General features: G+C 40.0%; 1 protein-coding gene across 9 annotated transcripts in view; it reads right to left on the reverse strand.

The window, feature by feature from the left end:
- The window catches only part of EZH2 (enhancer of zeste 2 polycomb repressive complex 2 subunit), a 66480-nt gene that overhangs the window by 31642 nt on the left and 10355 nt on the right, over positions 1 to 24483 (reverse strand). For 4 of the 9 annotated variants that reach the window (XM_073899334.1, XM_025854793.2, XM_073899336.1 and 1 more), the window contains 2 exons: positions 7911 to 8034; positions 7185 to 7313 (listed from right to left, as the gene is read on the reverse strand). In XM_073899334.1, the coding sequence (XP_073755435.1) occupies positions 7185 to 7313; positions 7911 to 8027 (246 nt within the window). In that variant the 5' untranslated portion in view covers positions 8028 to 8034. Of the gene's footprint in view, positions 1 to 7184; positions 7314 to 7910; positions 8035 to 14418; positions 14465 to 24483 lie in introns of those variants that run through there. The other 5 variants (XM_025854796.2, XM_025854794.2, XM_073899337.1 and 2 more) reach the window with 2 other exon arrangements.

Genomic DNA, 24483 nt, shown 5'->3' on the forward strand with positions numbered 1-24483 from the left:
CGCTGAGGAGAAGCACGAAGTCCAGGCTCAGGGGTTAGATCTGCTCAGAGGGGAGATCGGGGACCACCAATCAGGTCGGCCAAGCCTGCTGATTTTTACAATAAAGATTTATAACTGCTTTTTGATTGTTCGCTATTTACTAAGTAGTGTCGCAACAACTAGAAAGCTAAATACAAAAATACTAAAAACCAAATCCCCACTCATTGTTTATACCAAAGGAAATTCCTGGTAAGTGAAAACAACTAAACGGAAAGATGGAGAGGTAATTTATATAATCTTTACATTCGAAGCCTTTAGAAACACAGAAATCAAAAGAAATTCTAATTTGACTATATAAACATTTAAAACTTCTATAAATCAAAATATACCAGAAATAACATCAAAATGGGGGGGGGGAATCTGTACATGATTTAAAAAGGAGTATTTAATAAATATACAAAAGTCCTTAAAAACCCTAAGAAACAGTCCAACTTAATTTTAACAGATCCAACACCCTAACAGCCAATTATGAAATACAAACACCAGAAACTGAACCTCACTGAATAAGTAATAAAAAGCAAACAAACTAATAACTTTTTACCTATCACACTGACAAAGATCCAGAAGACTGATATCACGCGTTGGGAACAGGGACAGACAGACACTGCTATGAACCGGTGGTGGGGTACAGATGGAGAATCTTTCTGGGGAACACCGTGCTGCCACCATCAACATTTAAATATGCATACCCTCTTGACCAAGTTATTTTATTTCTAGGAACTCCTCCTACAAAATGACTCAAAGATACAAAGATGCAGATGAAGGGTATTGACCAAAATACTAACTGCAAAAGTAAAAAAAATAAAAACCTAAATGCCCATCTGTTACGAGCAGGGCAGTAAATGATGGCACATTCATGGTACCCAACGCTGCGTTCTTAGAGACTGAGGACCTGGAAGGACGTTGTAGAGCGACGGCCCAAAATGCAGAGGGTGGGGAGACGGGCAAAATGGGGGAGGAGAGTGAGAGTTTCCGGTTAGGGAATGACAGTCACAGGAATAAAAGGCACAGCAGGGGCACCTGGGTGGCTCAGCTGGTTGAGCAGCCGACTCTTGGTTTCGGTTCAGGTCATGATCTCAGGGTCATGATCTCAGGGTCGCGGGCTCAAGCTCCTTTGAGCTCTGCACTCAACAGGGAATATTCTCGAGATTCTCTCTCTCTCTCTCTCTCTCTCTCTCTCTGCCCCTCCCCCCGCACACTCTCTTGCTCTCAACGTGCTAATAAATAAATTAATTAAAAAAAATAAAATAAAAGGCACAGCCTAGGGAACATCACTAACTGTACGGGTACAGTGTACGGTGACAGATGGTGGCCACACTGGCGGTGAGCACAGCATGAGGTACAGAGAAGTTGAATCACTATATCCTACACCTGAAATTAATATAACAGGGTGTGTAAACTATACTCAAAAAAAAAAAAAAATGGGGGGCACCTGGGTGGCTCAGTTGGTTGAGCGACTGTCTTCGGCTCAGGTCATGATCCTGGAGTCCTGGGGTCGAATCCCACATCGGACTCCCTGCTCAGCGGGACATCTGCTTCTCCCCGTGACCCTCCCCCCTCTCATGTGCTCTCTCTGTCTCTCTCATTCTCTCTCTCTCAAATAAATAAAATCTTTAAAAAGAAAAATTTTTTTTAAGTGATGGCCCAAATTGACAGGCACATTTTATCTGGGCAGTAACCTTTTCAAATACAATATATTTTATTATTATTAATATATATGTAGAAAAAGAGATGAGAAAGATTAAAAATCACAGAGGTTGGACTACAGGAACTTCTGCCTTCTGTTTCATATATTTCAGTGTAACCTGAATTCTCAAGAGTCATTTTGCAGTGGCCTTTCGTCAAAGAGAACGATTAAAGTTTCATTAACCCGACAGATATTCACATGACCTGGTATAAAACAATCAATACAAGGTAGCTCATGGAATCTGTCCAACCCTCCCAAAATGGTACTCCAGTAATATTCTTTTATAAAATCTATTAAGATAAAGCAGAATCCTAAGCAGTAAATTTAAGTCAATCCATGTTATTCCAGTTCTAGGTCTAGTAAAATTTTATTTCTTCAGAGCAATAAACAATTTAACAATGCAGGCTAGACAAGCATTTCTTCTGCTTCAATCTGTTCTTAAAAGTAGCTGTCAAATTTTGGTTTTTGCATTTTGGGAAAAGAACTGATCTTTGTAGATCAGTGATCTTTGATCTTGATCAATGATCTTGATCTTTGTAGTCAGTTGAACAGTTGACTCTCTGTGTATATAAAACACCAACTATATACACAATGTTCTAGAAGTAAAACAGCAGATTGAAACCAACTTCTGCTGGTTTATTAGGTGCACAAAATAAACACTTGACATCTGTGAAAAATTCACTTTCCAAATGTCAGATACAGAATCTTAAGTTAAACTCAGACATTAAGTATATGATATATATTTAATATGACGGTGATACATAAATGCAAACATCATAAGTGACCTTTCTTTTTTCTTAAATGACCTCTGGAATAGCATAAATCATTTACATTAGTTCCTTTCAAAAAAAAAAAGGAAATCCTCCTTTATGGTCATGTAAGAATCATTCCATCTATTTCAGCCTAAGGAAAGCCAGAAAGGAAGCTAAGACTACAGTGATTTGAAAAGTTGTATGGGTGGGAAGGACTGGCAGAGTTAACACAGGACTCAACTCTCCAGATAAGTACCAATAAAAGGTTAAAGAAAGGCAAAGAGCTACAGTAAGCAACTCGGAAACTAGTTCCTTAAGGCACCAAGAAAGGATGGCTGTGTTCAGACTAAGAACCATCCATTTATTTCCAAGACATGAGAAAAATGACCTTGCTCCCTGCCATATTTACTCAAATGGCTCATGAGAATCTAGACCTACTGGTTCTACAATCCTGAAATTTACAAAGGAAAGAAAGCATGTTACTATATTGCAAGTTGAGAGTGTACTTAAGAGCACTAAATTATATACTGGGTACACTAGTGTATCATTTTTTCTTTGTAAATAGTAACAAAAATTTCTATTTACAATTAACTGAGGAAAAGTGCATTACCAGTCAATAAATAATGCAATCAAGTGTTTACATGTAAATGAGACAATGTTAGCCTTCTCCTTCAATAAAAATAGTAAATCCAAACTGCAAACATATAACTTACATTCTGTTATTTTGATAGAAGACTCTCCACCACCCGCACAAAAAATTTGCAAATATCAAACGACAGATCATGAACTCATAGTCATTTCAAATATTACTAGGAGGATCAAACCTATATGTATTAAAATGTTTTATTTCTTCATAAATGCAAGGACTATGATGTCTTTCTAATGATTCTGCTGTGTTAGGCATCCTAAATAAGTCCCACATGTAAATATACACTAAAAATTCTATTTTCATTAGTAAACAAGACACAAAATTCCTACAAGTACATAAATTCTCCTGGGAGTCTAGAAATGCATACTGACAGGATATTTTTAAATGACTAAACCAATCATACCACTTGCCCAGAAGACAGACATCATTTGAGCAAGCCTCTCTTTCAGTCATAATACACACAGGTAATAAAAATCTTGGTATGAAGATCAATGAAAATAAGCGCCATTTAGTTTTTAGCAAGAAATGGACAAATGTACAAAAAGAAATTGCACTCCTAAGAACTACAAGAGTAACTCCTAAACCAGTTTCTTCATTAAAACTGGAAAAACACACCCATTGAAGAACAGGACTACTGATGTGAAGACTTAGGGAAGATAAGTTTTTTACTGGTAAGACAAAGTAACAAAAGTCAACTAGAAGCAATGGTTTTTTAAAAAAAATGGTTTTTAAAAATGGTTTTTAAAAAATGGTTTTAAAAAACCATTTTAAAAAATGGTTTTTAAAAAAAATGATTTTTCTCAACCTGCATGGGGTACTAAGTTTAGAAAACAATTCTGTTTTATTACAACGCTCATTTCTTCTTACAATTTCTCACATACTCTAACAATAAGGTATGCATCCCTTGGTCTGTGCTTATCATTTAGTAGACATTTTTAAGGTGACTGCTCCTTAAAGAGATTAACTAAAGAGCAAAGGAAATAAATGTAAAACATACCGCCACTATCTTCAAGAATTCAGGAGTATTTTTAAAAAGAAAAATACGGACACATTCTGTACAAAAATTGTATGAGTAACACTGATTAGGTTCTGTAACCTCAACACCAAAAAATAAGTACCCACAAGTATCTTAGAAACACATATTAAGAAAACACTATATTGAAGACGGGGTCTCTAAGTTCAAGTGCAGGGCTCCTCGATCTGAAGTCAGCGTCTACAGCAGCCACTTCATTAGATCAGGGAATGTGACCTTTGTCAGACGTTCTTCACTAAAATAACCTAGATAAAAACCAGTCATTTTAAAACTGAGCACATCTACTTTACACGCACAGAAGGGATTAAAGTATAAGACTTGAGTGAAAAACTGAAAATTTTCGTTTAACGGTCCTCATGCCGCAAAGGATTTAAACTGAAGACAGCACTTACAAAGGATCGGCTTATAAAAATAAGCAGTTAATTAAAACAATGTTATAACAGCACTTCCCAATGTTGAAAGCCACAGACTAGGTGTTTGGACCAACACTGCAGTCTGAACTTCTGCCAAGTCTACTACTAGGAAAGTCTTTGCAAAACACACTAACTTTTATTTATCCTCCTGCTTCTGACCTACTTCGGACTCCAACTTTTAAAGCATATAAAAGAAATTGACATACAGCTGGGAATGCTCAAACTGAAGAAAAATAAAACAGGATACAATCTCATCTACAAAATAAGGAGATTAGACAGAGATCAGTAAAGTCCTTTTCAGTCCTAAAATTTTATTATTTTTATTGTGAGAACACCAAAAATCTTATCACAAACTGCATAAACGTTCAGCTTCCAAAAATCAGTGATAATGGTTTTAAAGGGGGCTGGAGGTGGGGGAAGTAAAAGATGAATCTTTTGAAGCAGAATCAGCTATCAAGAGTAGCTCAAAAACTAACAGCCTTGACCAGGTCACAGTTCCATGCAACAAAAACGTGAGTTCCTGAGGCAGCGGGTGATTGCCCTCCTTTCCTCCTTTTTTGTGAAAATGATTTTTCTCAACCTGCATGGGGTACTAAGTTTAGAAAACAATTCTGTTTTATTACAATGCTCATTTCTTCTTACAATTTCTCACATAAACTCACATTAAAAAATTAGATATCTTTACATTCAATGATTTATCTCCATTTGACAAAACTAAAAGCAAAATTCAATTAGTAATTATTCATTTGAATGAACCGTCCTTAAAACTATATTATGAACAACTCAAGTTGTACATAAACAATGAACTGTACTCATTCCCTAATGTGTCTGAGCAAAGTGTGCTCTTCTGGGCCCGCATCAGATCACTGGAGCAAGCAAACTGACTTGTCTTCCAAGGCCCAGTGTCCTCGTCCAGGGGGAGAAAAAGGCCTAATACAACTATTACAAAGATTAAAGGAGGTTCATGTGTGCGGAGTACCCAGCACATTGCCAGAAATCATTATTGCTGTTAACTTTTACTTATAAGATGGGCTTTCGGTAGCATTTTGAGAGTCGAAATGGGTGGCAAAAAGTAAGTATTCCATGTGTGCCTACTTACTTCTCCAAATCTCTAAGATTTATCCTTCCAGGGAGAACAAACAAGGTTTCTTTTTCCTTTACGCTCGAAATTTCCAAAAGGTCACCAGACAAAACTTTCAAAAGAATTACTTAGAAGCCCCATCCTTCTCCCTTTTGAGAACATTCTGACTAGCGTAGAAACGAATCCTTCACCCTTGGTATATTAATAAAGTCATTTACCTCTAATAGGTAGGCCCTGACCTGTCCCAGATGATGCGGAAGTTGTTAGCAGCACAGAATACATATTTACACAACTGCAAGCCCAAGCTTTAAAGAGCTGTCACCTGACAAAATGAACAAATGACTAAGAATCATTCCAAGTCATGTGTCACCACCAAGACCACCAGGGCATGAGCACAATCATCACAGGACCAAGCTACTGTGACAGGACTGACAAGTCTCTGAGGACAGCATGTCTCATGTGCTAGCCCATTACTGCTTATTACAATTTTTTGTTAAGTATCATATCCTCACTGAAAACGTATTTTAGAGTAGATCCCACTGTCTAGATGCTTCCTGTGTTTAGACACTCAGAGAAACAACTATCCACTGTGTGGTATAATGTAAATTCCAAATTACTTCCTTCCTTCTTCTTGTTTGGGTGCCCATTCCAATAGCATTCCACCTACTACGTCGTGTTTTCCTGTATAGACAGGTACTTACACTGCAGTGCTTTACCCAAAACCCTACTGATCAGTTCGATACTGTTTTTCAGATTCTGCCATTTTCTTTTCTTTTTTTTTTTTTTTAAACAGGCTCCACACTGGGGTGGGGGGGGGCCTTTGAACTCACAACCCTGAGATCAAGACCTGAGCTGAGATCAAGAGTCAGACACTTAACCAACTGAGCCATCCAGGTGCCCCAGGCTTCTGCCATTTTCTTTTCATTTTACTGCCACTGTGTTTTTTATGTCTTTTAATTATAAAACCTGACATACATTTATTGCCTTCTTTTGAAAATAGGATTAAGATCTATCACTTTCCTTTAGAAAATGCTATAGAAAAGGACTTCTGATCTCTCAACATTGAATTTAAAAATTCTTAGAGAGCCTTAGCTTTTGAACAAAATGTTCAAATAACAAAAAACTTTCTTAGTCCATGAACATGAATGAAAAGGAAACATTTCTTATAGCATAGCTAATTTATATTAAGGGGCAGAAAAAAAACTGTGAGTCAGAAAGCCTTGCTTTAAACAGTGATCTGATGAGGCCGTTAAAGAGCATTTAACTTAACAGTTTTTTTAATCAACAATCCTATAAAAATCTACACAACTACCTGGTAACAGTAAAAATATATGCTAAACACTACAGTTCTCGTATAGGAGTAACTAGTAGGCTGCCTAAGGCATCCACTAACAGTTGCACATGAAAAAGAAAGAACAATAAAAACATGGACATCCTGAGGTAAATGACTTCCTATCAATAACCAACCAACATTGCAACAGCAAAAACCAGAATGCACTGATAATTACTACAGTGCGTGAGTTAACCAACCTCCCTGGTCCCGCGCAATGAGCTCACAGAAGTCAGGATGTGCACAGGCTGTATCCTTCGCTGCTTCCATTCTTGGTTTAAGATTTCCGTTCTTTCCAAAATTTTCTGACGATTGGAACTAAACATACTCTTTAAAAAAATGAAGGAGAGGAGAAGAGAAATTGTTCATTGTTAGAAAATTTACAGTATCTCTAACGCAGGTTAAAATCTAGTGATTTCTCAAAAATAACAGGAGCATTCCTTCAAACACATATAGATTTTACACTAAACTGTAGTTTCCCACATTCGAATAACACAAAAGCACCACACGGATTATTTTATTAAGAGTGGGCGGGGACCAGAAAAATCATTCCATCCTTTGTTATCATATAAAAACAAAATCACAATGACTTTAGAAACATAAAACCCTGAAACACATCCCTTTATATTTGGGTCCGGAATCTGCATGTGCAACACAAAGGATACACTAAAAAGATAGTGATTTCAAAGCAGAGTGACTAGCCATTAGATTACAATCTTTCCATTCTCGTCCGTGCCTGGGACCATCTTTAGGTTAATTAAGACAGATCAAGGCCCTGGGTTTCCCAGCCTTCATTTATCTTACTACAAATATGACCTTGGCTGAAAATGGACTTATCTTGCAAATTGAAACTTATCTTGGGGGGAAGGGGGGGACAATCCTTAACCTTAACCATGGGTGCGCTCCACAGAAGATAAAAGCTGTACCTTCACTTCGTCAGCCCGCCTGAACCGCTTGAGCTGCCGCAGCCGCATGTACTCTGATTTTACACGCTTGCGCCAACAAACCGGTCCCTTCTCAGATTTCTTCCCAGTCTGGCCCATGATTATTCTAAAAGCAATGGTTTCATATTAAAATCACTAATCTAACCAGCCTGAATATGATCACTTGTGCTTTCATCCCCAGCAAACTAACAATCAACAAAAAAAACAGTACATGATGCCGGTGACACGTGCGAGAAGGGTGCTCACATGGGCTGCAGGGTTACATCCGTAAAACAGTTCGTTCACCATCTAAGTTTTGATTGAATACAACTTTTAAAAGATATTTTTATTGACAAAGTTTCTCCACTCCTAAAAAGCAGCAGTCTTACAGAAACGTGATCCCATAACGGAAGCTAGTTTTTAGTCTATGAGATCCACACTTCTGGAGGAAAAAAAAAATGTAGACATGTTACTCTAAGTTGTTCATCATTAAGTCAGCAGGTACAGGCATAAATGAATAACATAACTGAAAGAGAAATGTGAAAAAGAAAAATTTACATGCAGCAATAAAGTAAAAAACATACAGTATAACGTACAACAAACGTACAAATGAAAGCAGCCCCCTGCACACACTTTCAACCGTGCTTCTCGCCATCAACACCTTGAGAAGTCTGCTTCTGCCTCTTGTACACCTTTACTCACATGAGGGGTTCCTCGGCTAGCAAACCAAAAATGCAGCAAATGCCAAGTAAATTCTTCAGCCTTATCTTCAGTTGCAGGCTCTAGGAACCAATTATGTTTAAATGTGGGGACACTCTATAGTCCCCCAGGTGCCTAAGTCATACTACAGAGTCCCCATTTTAAGTCTAAACAAGTGTCCTCTTCTAGAACATTTGCTTCTCAAAGTATTAAAATCACACTTGTACCTTTAAAAGATTAGGACATTTCTCTGTCCGACGGTGCAAAGGTGGTGCCACATTAAGGATGTTTGCTTTAATTTATCTAGGAACAAAGGAAAGCCAGAATTTTTTAAATAAAAGGGAAGGGGGAGACTGACATTCTGGAAAGAGCCACCGAGCAGCAGAGGGGATTAGACGGGGCTGCAGTAGTCTTTACACAAGAGGAGGACAGCTTCTCCCACCACACTGGTGGTGAGGAAAGTAAAGGAATTCAAGAGTCACTTAAGAGAAAACTTGGTGGTGACTTAAATATGGGAGTGGATGGTGTTCTGGCTTGAATAGCCAGTAACTGAGTCGGGCTTCATTCACCTGTCCACATAAAATCCTCGGGCACAGAGAAGTCACCTAAGGAGACAAGATTTAGAGAAAACAGCCCAGAGGTCCGTGACTTTCTATCAGAATGCCCACCCACCAACGACAAAGAGAGCAGCCCCGTGGATCACTCAGGCGGAAAGAGGGCACCAGAAGCACAGGATGACGGACTAGTAGGAACCAGACCCTGAACAGACAAAGAGAAATGACACAGAACTGCCCTTGTGGAGCTTAGGTCCCACCCAACAAGCTGAAGAGAAGAAAATACAGTATGAAATATACAGGGAAAAGTCCAGGGGAGGGGGTGGCAGGAAAGGCGACAACTTAACCAAATCCAGTTAAGCTGGATTTCCAAAGGCCAAGAAAGAACCGAAGGGACCCTAAGGTATGAGCAGGGCGCAGCTGGGTATGGGGCTCTGCCAAGATAACAGAGATGGACGCCAAACTAGCTGAAGACCCTAAATTACAAGCACTGGGGGAATGAGAAGAACGAAGAGATTTCAGAACTTGAGCTAAGTCAGTCGGATGAGGCCACAGAGAGAACTGAGAAGGCTCCAAGCGTGACCCTGCCTCTGGGAGCAAAGGTGGACCCAGAAAGACTGGACTCAGGAAGATGACCCCAACTTTGAGGCAAAGTACAAGGGAAGATGACAGAAGATGGTGAGGTAGGCCTAAAAGACACCGAAGTCAGGAAAAAAATGGGCTTTATTTAAGAAATAACTGTTGCAATCGTTTGCTTTCATATCTGCTAGTTAACAGATGAGCTCAGGTAAGTCTATGCAAATTATTTTCAGACCTGTAGCACTCCAAAGGCCTAGGAACTAGAAGGGAAAGCCATCAGATAAAAAGGGATTATCTTGCTTCATTAGCTCCCAGACTAATCCACAACTAGCCCATCTGTGGCCCTGACAAATTCTTGGTCCTCTGGAGGTAGTGCCCCTGCACCTGACGAACCTTGGGAGCAGGATCATGGCACTAACTTGCCGCCAGCGTGCGATACCCAGGAGTACCACAGTTCATTTCTTTAAGGTGCACATCTTCTGTGCTGGCGGAGATATCGTGACATCAGTTAGCATTTCGTGTTTTCATACTAGAACCCTCCCTGGGGAAGAGTCTGGAGTCCCTTCCATGGTGTTCCTACCATTATAGTAACAACATCTCTGATGAAGTATGTCACAACAAAGTCTCTCTGACCAAAGGTATAATTGTACAAGTTGCAAGATAAGAACAGAACATTTCAAAATTGATTCTGGAACCAACCTCTCTGTAAGATGGCATGTATGGCAAGATTTCCATGTTTAGAAAATTTCACACAGTTCCTCCAAATAAAGAAGTATATAAATGAAGGTGTTAAGCTATAGGATGATCTGGTAAATATGCACAATAGCGAGGAAATAAGAAAAATTACGGTATGGGTGCCTGGGTGGCTCAGTTGGTTAAGCGGCTGCCTTCGGCTCAAGTCATGATCCTGGAGTCCTGGGATCAAGTCCCATATCGAGCTCCCTGCTCGGCACAGAGTCTACCTCTGCCTCTGACCCCCCTCCCCTCATGTGCGCTCTCTCTCTCTCAAATAAATAAAATCTTAAAAAAAAAAGAAAAGAAAAATTATGGTAATTCACCTATGGGAAATTATCCAAATACAAGGATCATGACCTCTGAATAACAATCTAAGAAATAAATCTAAAAGTGTGCAGCCTGTTCTTTGAACACACAGGGATAAACAGGCTGGTCGACTAAAAAAATTAATGAAATTTAAGGTACCATTTAGAAGAAGGTTTTACATCAAATAAATCCCCTCCCACTATCATAGCATTTACAACATATTAAAATCGTATTTTCGGGCGCCTGGGTGGCTCAGATGGTTAAGCGTCTGCCTTCGGCTCAGGTCATGATCCCAGGGTCGGGGGATCGAGTCCCGCATCGGGCTCCCTGCTCCTTGGGAGCCTGCTTCTCCCTCTGCCTCTCTCTCTCTCTCTGTCTCTCATGAATAAATAAATAAAATCTTAAAAATAAATAAATAAATAAATAAAATAAAATAAAATCGTATTTTCATGTTTTTCACTCCAATTCATCCCCACTGGAAGTTCTTCAGTAGCAAGAACCATTCTTACTCATTTTAAAATCTCAGAGCCTGGCTGTGTGCCTGGCAAATACATGGTCTTTTTGAGAGAGAGAAAGAGAGAGCGCTCGCGCATGCGCACACAAGTTGGGGGGAGGGGCAGAGGGAGAAATAGGCTCCCCACTGAGCAGGAAGCCCTGATGCACGGCTCGATCCCAGGACCCTGAGATCATGACCGACAGAGCCACCCAGGTGCCCTTGGCAAATACATTTTAAAACAAAAACAAAACAGGTCTACTAACATATACCAATGGTGAACTGCTCACAAAGTCTAGGTGTGCCACAAGGTATGAAAAGGAAGGGTGGGGACTCCCAGGCGTGGGCAAGGAAAATGAGGGAAATGTACCCCACCACCAAGAAACCGCCAAGATGAGTCTCAGGGACAATTCAGACCCCATGGTCAAGAGATCCTAAATATAAAACCTGGAGCTTCTGGAATTTTTTTACTAAGGAAGTATTATAGGGATAACATCAGTACCTCCAAGTTGGTTGCAAACACCAAACACACAGAATCACCTAGTTCTAAGCATGCAGTAAAAGCCTCCAAATGTCAGCCAGCCCCTCACCCTTCCCAGTCAATGAAAGCCTCGAATCAGGTCTTCTGACTCCGCTTTCCACCATACCACAGCCCAGTAAGTTCCAAACATTCATATAATGGCAGAAAGAAACCTGTATTAAAATAACGTGCCATTAAATGGATGAGGATTGGGGCGCTGGGTGGCTTAATCAGTTAAACGTCAGACTCTTGGTTTCGGCGCAGGTCATGATCTCATCGTCATGGGATCAAGCCCCACGTCTGGCTCTGAGTGTGGAGCCAGCTTCAGATTCTCTCTCCCTCTCTGTCCTGCTCTATCAAATAAATAAATAAAATACTTAAAAATAAATAAATAAATTTTAAAAATGAATGAGGATTTGTAAATACATCCAATTTTTAGATTTCTCACTCAAAAGATTTGTTTAGTTTCATAAGTAAAATGTCACTAGTAGGATTTTTGTCCAGGATATGAAAAGGACTTCTCTCCTTCAAAACTGAGTACAGCTTGAGTCGTTAAAACACAAGACTCTACCCATATACAGTAAAACTAAAACAACAGGTGTTAATTCAAAAGAGAAACCAGATTATGGTAGGAAACCACCAAAACCTTCATACAATGCAGTAACACCTTACAGATTAATATAGTTTACATAAAATTAAGGAAAATTACATAGTCTACAGTCTACTTTATGAATCAAACCAAGCTCCAATAGCTTGCACACCATGCCCTTGTAACCCAGCTTTGCCCCACCAGAGCAGACATGGTGTCGTCTGTGCCACCCCGCCCGCATCAGCTCACCTTCCCACCAATCCTTCTCTGGGGACTACCACCTACATGGCACCAGGGCCACCGCTCCCTGCCGAAAGTCACCAGTACACACTGGATACATGACCAGACTGGTCTGGTCACAGGGAAAAATCTCAGGAGGCTCCCTGCAAAGTGAGGACAAGAAGGCTCACTCTTTTCCACTTAGATTCAAACCTGGATATACATTGCCCAAACAACTGCTGAAATCCAACTCATAAACATGAGAGAAGAACCTGCAAAAAACAGTCAATAACAGCTAAAGAAAAAACACCCAAAGCCAAGAAATGGACTCTAATCACCTCACCAAGCCCTAAACCAGGCGTGCTTTGCCAAACCCAACTCCAGAACTTCAGTTACATGAGCCAAGAAAATCCGTTTTTTTTTTCTTAAACCAGTTTGGATTAGGTGTTCTTGCCACATGAAACAGAGGGGTCTGAGATACATTCTTGGTACCGACATTACATGTACAACAATGCCTGAAGTAACAGAGATGTGCTCTGGTGACCACTTTCTCAGTGTGACTCTGCTCTCTGCACACCTGGTAAGGAACACCATCCTCTCGGGTTTAAACGGCCTCAGTGATGTGCCAGGACACAAGTCTCCACCTCCCGGAGGACTAGGGCACAAAGCCCAAGAATCAGCTTTCTTCTCCCTCAGGTCCAACCTGTGAAGGGCCTTTACCGGAGGTGACATCCTTGCCCCTCCCTACTGAGTGACCAATGACAAAGAATTAAAAAAAAAAAAAGTTCCCTAGGCATTTGCAGTTCCTCTGATGCCTTTCTTTAGAGGTTCTTCATTCCTAAATGATTTGCTGAATCAAGGCACTGGCCATTTTTTTAGTCTTGCTGGGTTCTGTTTCTACTTAAGAAAACTAAATAATAAACTACACGTACTACTTAGCCTAACTAAATTAATAGCATTACCTCTGACTCTTTACTGACTATCAGACTCAGTAAGGTCAAATCCAAACCTAACAAAATTTAAGTAATACGACTGCAATATTCTTGATGTCCTTCCCTAACCCAAGATGTCTTTTTACTTCCCAGTGAGACTGCCATCAAATTGCCAACTGAAAAACTCAGTCTTCAAGTGTTTGTTTCAAATGCTTTGATGGTAGCTGTTCATCTCATTTAATAATTTCATCTTTTTATTTTTTTAAGTTGAGCTCTGTGCCCAACGTGGGGCTCAAACTCATGACCCCTAGATCAAATCTCATGCTCTGACTGAGCCAGCCAGGCACCCCAATTTTTTTTAAGATTTATTTATTAATTTTAGAGAGAGAGGGAGAGAGAAAAAGAATCCTCAAGCAGACTCCCCACTGAGCCCTGAGCACGGAGCCCAACGGGGGCTGAGATCATGACCTGAGCCAAAATCAAGAGCTGGCCCCTTTAACAACTGAGCCACCCAGGCGCCCCTCATTTATTTTTTGAATTAAAATCCACTGCTTTAAAAAACTCAAAAATAGGGCACCTGGGTGGCTCAGTTGGTTAAGCGACTGCCTTCGGCTCAGGTCATGACCCTGGAGTCCCAGGATCGAGTCCCCGCATCGGGCTCCCTGCTGAGCAGGGAATCTGCTTCTCCCTCTGACCCTCCCTCCTCTCATGTGCTCTCTCTCTCTCTCTCTCATTCTCTCTCTCAAATAAATAAAATCTTTAAAAATAAAAAAATCAAAAATAAATTAACAGTAATTAAGATTTGTAGGTAAGGAAGAAAAAATATAAAGAGAATTTAGAGAGACATATAAATGTTACCCTTGGTAAAAGATAAAAATTAATTACCTGAGAAGCAGATCTTATGCCGAAGGGGAAATAATGACAATGTGGCCTGTGAAAAGGAAGACAGAGAGTGAGGGGTCCAGTGGCCCAGCCCTTCGGCACTGCAAGCTGCACTAGGGGTTGCCTCAGGCCATCACTCAAGTGTTAGGTCTATCCGGATTCTGAGGCCCGGCTATGTTCTAACTCAGCCAAAGCTGGAACAATTTGAGTAGCAAAGTAAGTCACAACGTTATTTTATTATAACCAATTACCAAAATAAGTATCCATGAGTCCATGATATAAATAAGTGATTAACAAGTAAATGGGGGAAGAAGGGACAAATCTTCCTTACAGGGAATTCCAAAGAGTAATAATACATGTATCCTTCTCTAACCTGGGAGGTCGAACTCGGGTCCCTTCCCCATGAGCAGGGCTAGACTCAGCCACTCACTTCCACAGCAGAGTGTGGTGTGCGAAACAGTAAGATCCCGGCAGAGAAGCCTGGAAGGCACCACCCTCACCCCAAATGATTATGGATAAAGGATCAGGGACAAGCCACGTTGCCATCGTGTACCCCCTAACGCGATGTGATAAGGACATTTCACCTCTGTGGTATTCTTTCCCAAAACCTCATAACCCATAACCTCAGTCTTAGCGCACAAAAACATCAGATAAACCCAAACTGAAGGACATTTCTACAAAATACCTGACCAATATTCCTCAAAACTATCAAGAGATCATGAAAACAATGAGAGGCCTGAAGAACCATCACAGATCTGAAGGCCTAAGGAGATAACGAAATGCTGTGTGGCGCCCTGGCCTGGATCCCGGGACAGAAAAAGGCTATCAGTGGAAAAACTGGTAAAATCAAATAAAGTCTCCAGTTTAATTAATAGTAACATACTGACGCTGGTTTCTACGTTTGATAAATGTACCAGGGTTACAGAACTCTAAACTTATTCCACAATAAAGTTTAAAAGAAAAAAAGAAAGAGGGAATTAAATTATACAACAACCCAATGTAAAAACATTCACTTTTAAAATGACATCCACTTGGGCGCCTGGGTGGCTCAGTTGGTTAAGCGACTGCCTTTGGCTCAGGTCATGATCCTGGAGTCCCAGGATCGAGTCCCACATCGGGCTCCCTGCTCAGCAGGGAGTCTGCTTCTCCCTCTGACTCTCTTCCCTCTCGTGCTATCTCTCATTCTCTCTCTCTCAAATAAATAAAATCTTTAAAAAATAAAATAAAATAAAACAAAATAAAATAAAATAAAATAAAATGACATCCACTTTTGGGGCACCTGGCTGGCTCCACTGGTGGAAGCATGTGACTCCCAATCTCAGGGTTAAAAGTATGGGCCCCGAGTGTAGAGATTACTTAAAAAAAAATCTTTAATTTAAATAGATACAATTAAATAAATAAATTTTAAAAATAAAATGACATCCACTTTTAAAAATTATAAACAGAACAAAACCACATAAAAAATGTGATATAAAATGTTAAACAGGAGGAAAAAAAAACAAGTGCACCAATGATTAGAACTATTTAAAAACAGTTGGTTAAGCGGTTCTTGGTTTCCGCTCAGGTCGTGACCTCAGGGTCGTGAGACTGAGCCCCAAGTCGGGCTCCACACTCAGCTTAGAGTCTGCTTAAGACTCTCTCTTCCCCTGCCCCTCCCCGTCCCAGCACGTGTACTTGCTCTCTCTAAAATAAATAAATCTTTAAAAAAAAAAAAAGTTAAAAACACGTAGTAATTAAGGCAGTTGGTACTTTTATAAACCTTAACTTCAAACAAAATTGAGGGAAAATTCCCGCGTATAATTGTACTATTTTAAAACTCAGATAACATTATACTTGAACAATTTAAAAGGAGGGGGAAAAAAAAACCTCCATAAAAGCTTTAAGATGGTGTCTACTTAAAAAGATAATGCACATTTAGGCTACACTAACAGAAATACAGAATCTGAACCAAGGAAAGTAATCGTGCCCTGGTTTCACATGCACTGATCAGAAGAACCAAAAGGATTCCACACAATTCAAGTCTAGTTTAGCTGTGCTTAAGATGGTCAGAGAAACATCTCTGCCCCAGCTGGAAAGATAGCATCAAGCACATTACACAGAAGAGAGCATTTGAGTTTAGAGTTTGAATAGAGAGAAGTGTTAATCTACATTCACTCATTCAACACCTATTTAGTGAACATCCCACACATACCAGGTGCTATTATAGAAACTGAACACTTAGCAGTAAATACACAAAAATCTGTAACCCCAGAGAACTTAAAACCTACTTGGATGGAAATGATCAAAAACAAAGTAAAATGGTTAGTATGCAAGACAGTGCTGAATGCTATGAAAGAAACCAAACAGGTAAGTACGGTAAGGCAGGTATGGCCAGTTGACAAACAAAGGAACCTGTGCCGGGGGGCACTCAGCACCCTACGCGTGTTGCAAAGCCAAGGGGATACAGAGATCCCACCAACCAGCAAACCCAGTAGTAAAATATGCAGCACAATATTTTCCAGTAAAGATTCCAAAATAATTGGATTAAATATTTATTCAATGTAGTTCTCACCACTCCACAATGCTCCAGTGATCAACACAGCGTCACAGAATATCAACTGGCATTAAAACCGGCATTCAAGGACTGCTAGGTGCCACCACTCAGGTTAACTACTAGGTCTGATTATCCTGAAAGTTAACTTGCCATTTTATAAAATATATTTATGCAAATAGCCATGAGCTATGTTAGTATTATTACGCCAAATTAAATAAACAGATTTATTATAAAACTGGTCCTGAGGCTATGGCATTGTTACAAGCTCTCCTGTTGGCTATTCAGCTTTAACCAAATAGCATCATTAAATATGTGCTGCTGATAACGACTAGTGTTTAATTTGTAGTAACTCCACTTTGGTTTTACCATAAGAAGATTTTATCTGTACATTTTCAAGGAACTTATAAATAAAGTCAAGTCAACCCTCGGATTAGATTTAACACTCAAATTTGAAAAACATATTAGGAAAAACTGGAGCACTGAAGTAATTCAGGAATAAAATGAGATGGGCTCTGACTGGGGGTTGACGGTAATGTGAATGAAGAAAAAAGATACCAAGAGATACTCTAAAATTAAAAACTCCAAAATTAAATCCAAAAAAATAACTAAATTAAGAATCCAGATGCACTTATGTGAAGAGAAAAAAAAAAGATCAAAAGAGGAAGAATTTGGAACTTAGGATGCAAACTGAGACGTTAATTCCTCACATGGCCATTCCTAGCACAGACAAGCAGAACGATGGGCAGTTAGAGGAAACACACCATTCTTCTCAAGCATCTGGTCTCAGGACCTCTTTAGTTTCTCTGGGCTATAACTATGGGTATTTAGCATCTTAGAAATTACAACCTGAGAAATTTTTAAAACCTAACTCATTTAAAAATAGTAACAGCAAACCTTTCCATGTTAAGAGAAATAACACATTTTAATTTAAAAACTATTTTCCTTTCTAAAACAAAAAAAAAATCAGTGAGTGGTATTGTTTTACATTTTTGCCCATTTTTTTAAATATCTGTCTTAACAGAAGACAGCTGGATCTTATCTGCTTCTGCATTCAATCTGTTCCAATATGTTGTTTTGGTTAAAGAATATGAAAAAAATCCATTTCCAAACAGGCATTTAGCTAGAAAATGGACGAGTATTTGAACAGCCTTTTGAGGTAATTGTGGATCTCATGCTTTGGTATTAGACCAAAACTGTTCTATGAAAAAGTGACTAGTTGAGCTTGCAATTCAACCTCCTAAGTGCTTTTCCTCAAGACAACACTATTCTTCGGTAAGCAATGGTGGTTTCTTAAGATTAGTTGCAATGTAGAATCTGAAATTCTATCAATAAACTTTCTGAACTCTGCTACATTAAAATTCGTTGGTCTATTCATTTCAAATGGATCTTTAACCTGTGCATGACTTTGTAACATCATCAATCCTCACCTGAAAAATATTGGTCCACTGGGTTATGCCGATTTTCCAGAAATTGACATATTTCCAAAAATCATATTTGGTAAATCCACTGATCTCATCAGAAAAGTCTTTTAAGTATTTACTGGGAAGCTGTCAAGCTCTCGGTGACAGATACAAGTTTTCCAAAAATTCTATTTTTGCTTGTAAGCTCAAACATTCTCATCGGCAACAAATACAGTTGTTTTCCTTGAAGGACAGGATCCCTTCACTGAAAAAAATGTTTGCCAAATACCCGTCTGAATAATCTTCGTTTGTCTGTCAACCCTTCTTTCAAGTAAAAATGTTCTCCATGAAAAAAACAGCTAGGGCAGCTTGCAACTCAATCACCTAAGTGCGGTTCCTAGACGCCATCCTTTGGACTTTGGTACGCAGCAGAAACAATTTTCACACGGTCCCGTCTCGCCACACAGAACATTTCAATAGTGTGCACTCAGGATCACGAGTAAATAAAATTAACAATCTTTATTACTTCATCAAGGATATTCTCTAGAACTGGTTTTTGATGTTTTGTTTTTTGGGTTTTTTGCTGTTGTTTTTTTACTCCAAGTGCTGAGGTGTCAATAGTTTTTACCTACCACTGTTTTTCCATCACTGGTGCATATGTGGACACGAGGAAGGAGGAAAAGAAAGTGGCAGATGACATTTCAGTATTATGACAAAGATAACCTCACAGACCCTCTGAGGTCCAAAGACCAGACTTTGAGAAGAGCCGCCACAGCATATCCAGATACCTTATAAATCAAATCGTTAACAATCCCTCCTTTTCATTTACCTCACAAAGTACCTAGAATGGGCAATATATTCAAAGTATATACGTCTAATATACTTCTAAAAGACACATAAGAATGAAGTCCTAGAAATCACCATTCTTGCAACTAAAACAAACAAAAAACCCAAAAATCCATGTGAAGAATATTTAATGAAGAATACTCTGCGCTGCCAAACTATAGAATCTAAATGGTAGTATGCCATACATCTATGCCAAATTAAAAGAGACTAATGTCTAACAAAATGCATTTTAAACAAATTGCTTGTTTCCACCCATCTGTCCTACCCTTCACCACGGTAAGAAGGTATCATCAGTGGTCATGGTCACTCCTCTGACTCCCCAGCTACCTAAAACCACCTCATCCTACCAACCAATGCCCCATTTACTCAGACTTACCCCTGCCCCCATAAAAAAGAAAATACAGGCGCCTGGGTGGCTCAGTCAGTTGAGCGGCTGCCTTCGGCTCCCAGGGTCCTGGGATAGAGCCCCGCATCCAGCTCCCTGCTCAACAAAGAGCCTGCTTCTCCCTCTCCCTCTGCCTGCCTCTCTGCCTACTTGTGCACTCTCTCTCTCTGTCAAACAAATAAAAAATAAATAAATAATCTTTAAAAAAAAAGATAAAATAAAAATCTTGTTCTAGGGACCTTTTCAATTCCTAGAATGCCTCTATTTGTATTTAAAAAGGAGAAAAATGACAAAAATAGACAAGCTCACTACTGCTAGACCCAAGCATTCCACCCAAACAACTGCAAAACGCTAGAAGAAGAAACTTCTGAAATTTTGGTTTGAAGGACATGAGAAAGCCAGAAAGGAGAGTAATTATCAACCAGAATTTATGGGGCATTCTGAAAATGCTAAATCCTGTAATGCAACAGGCATCTTGGTGCCTGAACTTTAGCAGACCACTTGTACGTCCAACTACAGCTGAGCAAGTGTGATGAACAGTGTTTGTGCTAAAGAATCTTTAGGAAACAGATGAACCAGTGACTAGTGATCAGAAGAAATAAGGGCAAAAATACAGATCTTATTTGTAACCCTGAGTTAAGTAGTACTAAAAGGCACAGGACAATTAGTGACATGGCAATCTTAACTGAACAGAAAACACTGACTTGACTGTCACAGAGAAAGTGAGTAGACTCTGCACTAATGCATTTTCCACAAAAATAAGATCACTCTCCTCCTTCCAGCAGAAGAGTAAACTAAACTCTAAGTTCAACATGGAGTCTACAGACCAGCATTCCTGTGTTTATCTGAAACACTATCAGTTTACAAAGACATGTCTTAGAGAAGAAATGGCCATCTAAATTTAAGCCAACTGGAGGGGGTGTCTGGCTAGCTCCGTTCGTTGATGGAGTGTGCAACTCAATCTCGGAGTCCTGAGTTCGAGCCCCATGCTAGGTGTAGAGATTACTTTTTAAAGTTTCACAAATTTAGGGGCACCTGGATGGTTCAGTTGTTAAGCATCTGCCTTAGGCTCAGGTCATGATCTCAGGGTCCTGGGATCGAACCCCACATCAGGTTCCCTGCTCGGCGGGAAGCCTGCTTCTCCCTCTCCCACTCCCCCTGCTTGTGTTCCCTCTCTCACTGTGTCTCTCTCTGTCAAACAAATAAATAAAATCTTTGAAAAAAAAAAAGCTTCACAAATTTAAACTGGAGAATTGAACTATCATAAATGTTGTCAAGAATTTGCTTCAACAGGGGTACCTGGGTGTCGCAGGTGGTTGAGCCTCTGACTCTTGGTTTGGCTCAGTGTGTGATCTCAGGGTCGTGAGATCCACCCCTACATGGGGCTCCAGGCTGGGCTTGAGATTCTCTCTCCCTCTCCCTCTACCCCTCCTGCTCATGCTCTCTCTCTCTAAAATAAATAAATCTTTAAAAAAGAAAAAAAATTGCTTCAGCAATAGACAAAACAGATTAAACTGACATTTAGAAATAAAAGTTTTCAGGGCGCCTGGGTGGCTCAGTCATTAAGCGTCTGCCTTCGGCTCAGGTCATGATCCCGGGGTCCTGGGATCGAGCCCCACATTGGGCTCCCTGCTCCGCGGGAAGCTGGCTTCTTTCTCCCTCTCCCACTCCCCCTACTTGTGTTCCCTCTCTCGCTGTCTCTCTCCATCAAATAAATAAATAAAATCTTAAAATAAAAAATCAAAGTTTTCTTTGAAAATATACTAAATCTATTTTATGAGCTAAATCCTCTCCTTTCGTTGGGTATGTGCTCAGTTTACTGAAATACTGCTGGAGGGAAATGAAAGGCAAAATTACAGCTCAGAAACTAAAACTATGATACACAACTCATGATTCAAAGACGACAAGATACATATTATTCACCACTAGTTGATACAAGCAAAAATGTAGGTAAATCTGATGTCAGATGCTCTTCCCTCCAGGAAGTCAATTTTAAATCTTAAACCTCTGATAAGCCAACATCTAACACAAATTTAATAACACACACTGTGCAAAATTTTAAGAGAAACTCAATTCAGGTAAATACAAGGATCCTTCTTCCAAATGTTCCAGCCAACAAGTACAGGGGACAGGTGACAGGAATCTGCTGTCCCCACAGCCCGCTCCACGTGTTTGGCCACTCAGTTAATCTAGTGCTCAAGGGTATTTTTCAGATAGCATTGGCCCTAAAGTGCAAACCAACAACTCTGTGCTCAAAAAAACAAAACAAACCAAAACAAAACCACTGATGTATTCCTCATACTAGAGGAGAGATGGGCTGGTTTGGGCCTAAAGAGAAATATTTATGATATGGAATCTTCCTAGACTTTTCATGGTAACCCTGCTGACTTACTATTGTTGCCTTGCACACTGTCCTTATGTCCTACCCCCCAAATAAGATGTTGCCTCTGTATGCTGAAGACAGAAATAAAAAAAATAAAAAATAAATTTAAAAAATTTTTAAAGGACTGGGTAGTTCAAACTACTAAACCCAAAGCATTTACAGAACCTCTCAGGATTTCCAGACATCCTACAAGTGACCGTTATCAGCTAGTTTCAGTATTTGAGTTTAGTGCACACAACAGGGGGGTAAACACGTCTGCAAGGGCCATTTCTACAATCTATGGACGCCAACAGAACCCTTCACTAGTGAGACCCTTCAAAACTCCTCCGGCTCATCTCTGCCCTAAAGTTCATTTTCTTGCTAAAAATAATAATAGTTTAGGGACAAGATGGAAGTTATGAGCTACAAGCGTTTTCATGATTCTCCTATTCGTAAGGTTTATCAAGAATATAAATACACTGCTGAGGTACTGGAAAACTTCAAACCTTTCAGTATTATTTACAATCAATGATATTTTTCAGTATTTGTTTTACCAAATATACTGTCTACTGAATTTCTGATTAGTATAACATCACTTACCACTAATAGTTAAAGCCCTGGGAAGGGCGCCTGGGTGGCTCAGTCGTTAAGAGTCTGCCTTGGGCTCAGGTCATGATCCCGGGGTCCTGGGATCTAGCCCCGCATCGGGCTCCCTGCTCCGCGGGAAGCCTGCTTCTCCCTCTCCCACTCCCCCTGCTTGTGCTCCCTCTCTATGTCTCTCTGTCAAATAAATAAATAAAAGCTTTAAAAAAAAATAAAAAATAAAGCCCTGGGAAAATCTCTCTTCAGCCTCCAAATACCTATGGAAATGCTATAAAGAATTCACCAACCACAGGGAAACCAGTTATATAATCCCTGCAGTTATCGCTCTGAAATTTCCACACTAATATGAAGGCTTTTAGGCAGGAAAAAAGCCTTCATCCCAGCACTTCCATGTGGGAAAGGAGAATGAGAAGCCTAGGATGAGTGCCCAGCATTTGGGGCTCTTAAGGCTCTGGGGCTGGGAAAGACAGGGCTCTTTGTTCGATAGTCCAGCTTTAAAAACACTGATACTGTCTCTAGTGTAGAATGTCTCCTTTTGGAGGGTAAGAAGAACGTCTCACCCTTTCTCTGAATAGTCCTAATGGGTGAAGACTGAGGCAACCAACAGTCTGAAGACATTTTATTTTCCAGACAATGTGAATGTTAGCTACAGCTGGCTGGCTGGTTGCATGCTGTTAGCGGGTAACAAGTGATAAATGGTAAAGAAAACGATTTTATTTCTTTAAATACAAGACTAAATTCTATAAGAAAACTCGGAAAATAACTCTCACCTTGCCAAGCAGATATGTGTAAAGAGAAACTATCTTCATTTACATTACACACAGTACTCCGAATAGTACTCCACTTCTGATACTTCTGGCCACCAAATGTGTGGCAACACCAACTAAGTGTCCTACAATTTAACTCTCCTCTGACACTATGTACCTGGACAGAGCATCAGATTCCACAAGTTAAGGGCTCAGTCCCACAAGACTTGTCTCACCCTGCTTTGGATGCCAACTGCAAGACCAGATTGTCGAGCTCCTTCCCAGCCAACTCCAGACTAGGTTCCCATGAGCCCCTTCTTGGGTTCAATTAATTTGCTAGAACAGCTCACAGAACTCAGGAAAACAGTTTCTTTACTAAATGTGCAGACCGTTAGAAAAGGCGTTAACTGCGGAGCAGCCAGATGGAAGAGATGCCCGGGGTGAGGTACGTGGGAAGGGTACTCTCCGTGGCGGGACCCTTCCCAGCAGCCCCACAGCTCCACCAACCCAGCTCTCCTCCCAGCCCTGTCTCTTTGGGTTTCTATGGAGGCTTCATCACGTAAGCACGATTCAATCTTTGGCTGTTGGGTGACTGAACTCAACCTCCAGACCCACTCCCTCCCCTCCCTCCAGGGGTGGGAAAAAGGGAGGGTCTAAAAGTTTCAATCTTTCTAACCACATGGTTAGCTCCCCCGGCAACCAGTCCCATCTTTAGGTGCTTTCCACAAGTCATCTCATTTGCACAAACTCAGGTACTGTTCAAAGGGGTGTGTTATGAATATCAAGACACCTTTATCGCTCTTATCACTTAGGAAAGTCCAAGGGTTTTGGGGGTTCTGTGCCAGAAACAGGATAAACATATTATAAATCACAATATCCCAATATGATTGTTTACAAAGTTAGTCAGATACACAATAGTCCTAAAAAGCTTTTAGGTGCTATTATGCCTATAATGCAGAGACATAAAAGAAAACAAAATAGGCTTTTAATCAGCATTAGAGGTTTTATGGATTAATTGATAAAAAGAATTTCAGAGAAATGCATATAATGTAACAACTCAATTAAATGCAAGCTAGGGGAGATCACAATTACCTGTGGTGGTGATGTGAACTCCAGTCCAGTATTTCTCAAACTCTCCAGAGGAATAGCTCTAAGTGGGTAACAGAAACCAAGCACCCTGAATCCCAGTATTT

Source organism: Callorhinus ursinus, unplaced genomic scaffold, assembly GCF_003265705.2.
Source record: "Callorhinus ursinus isolate GAN/ISIS: 27379988/994484 unplaced genomic scaffold, GSC_fseal_2.0 scaffold12, whole genome shotgun sequence".
Lineage (NCBI taxonomy): Eukaryota > Metazoa > Chordata > Mammalia > Carnivora > Otariidae > Callorhinus > Callorhinus ursinus.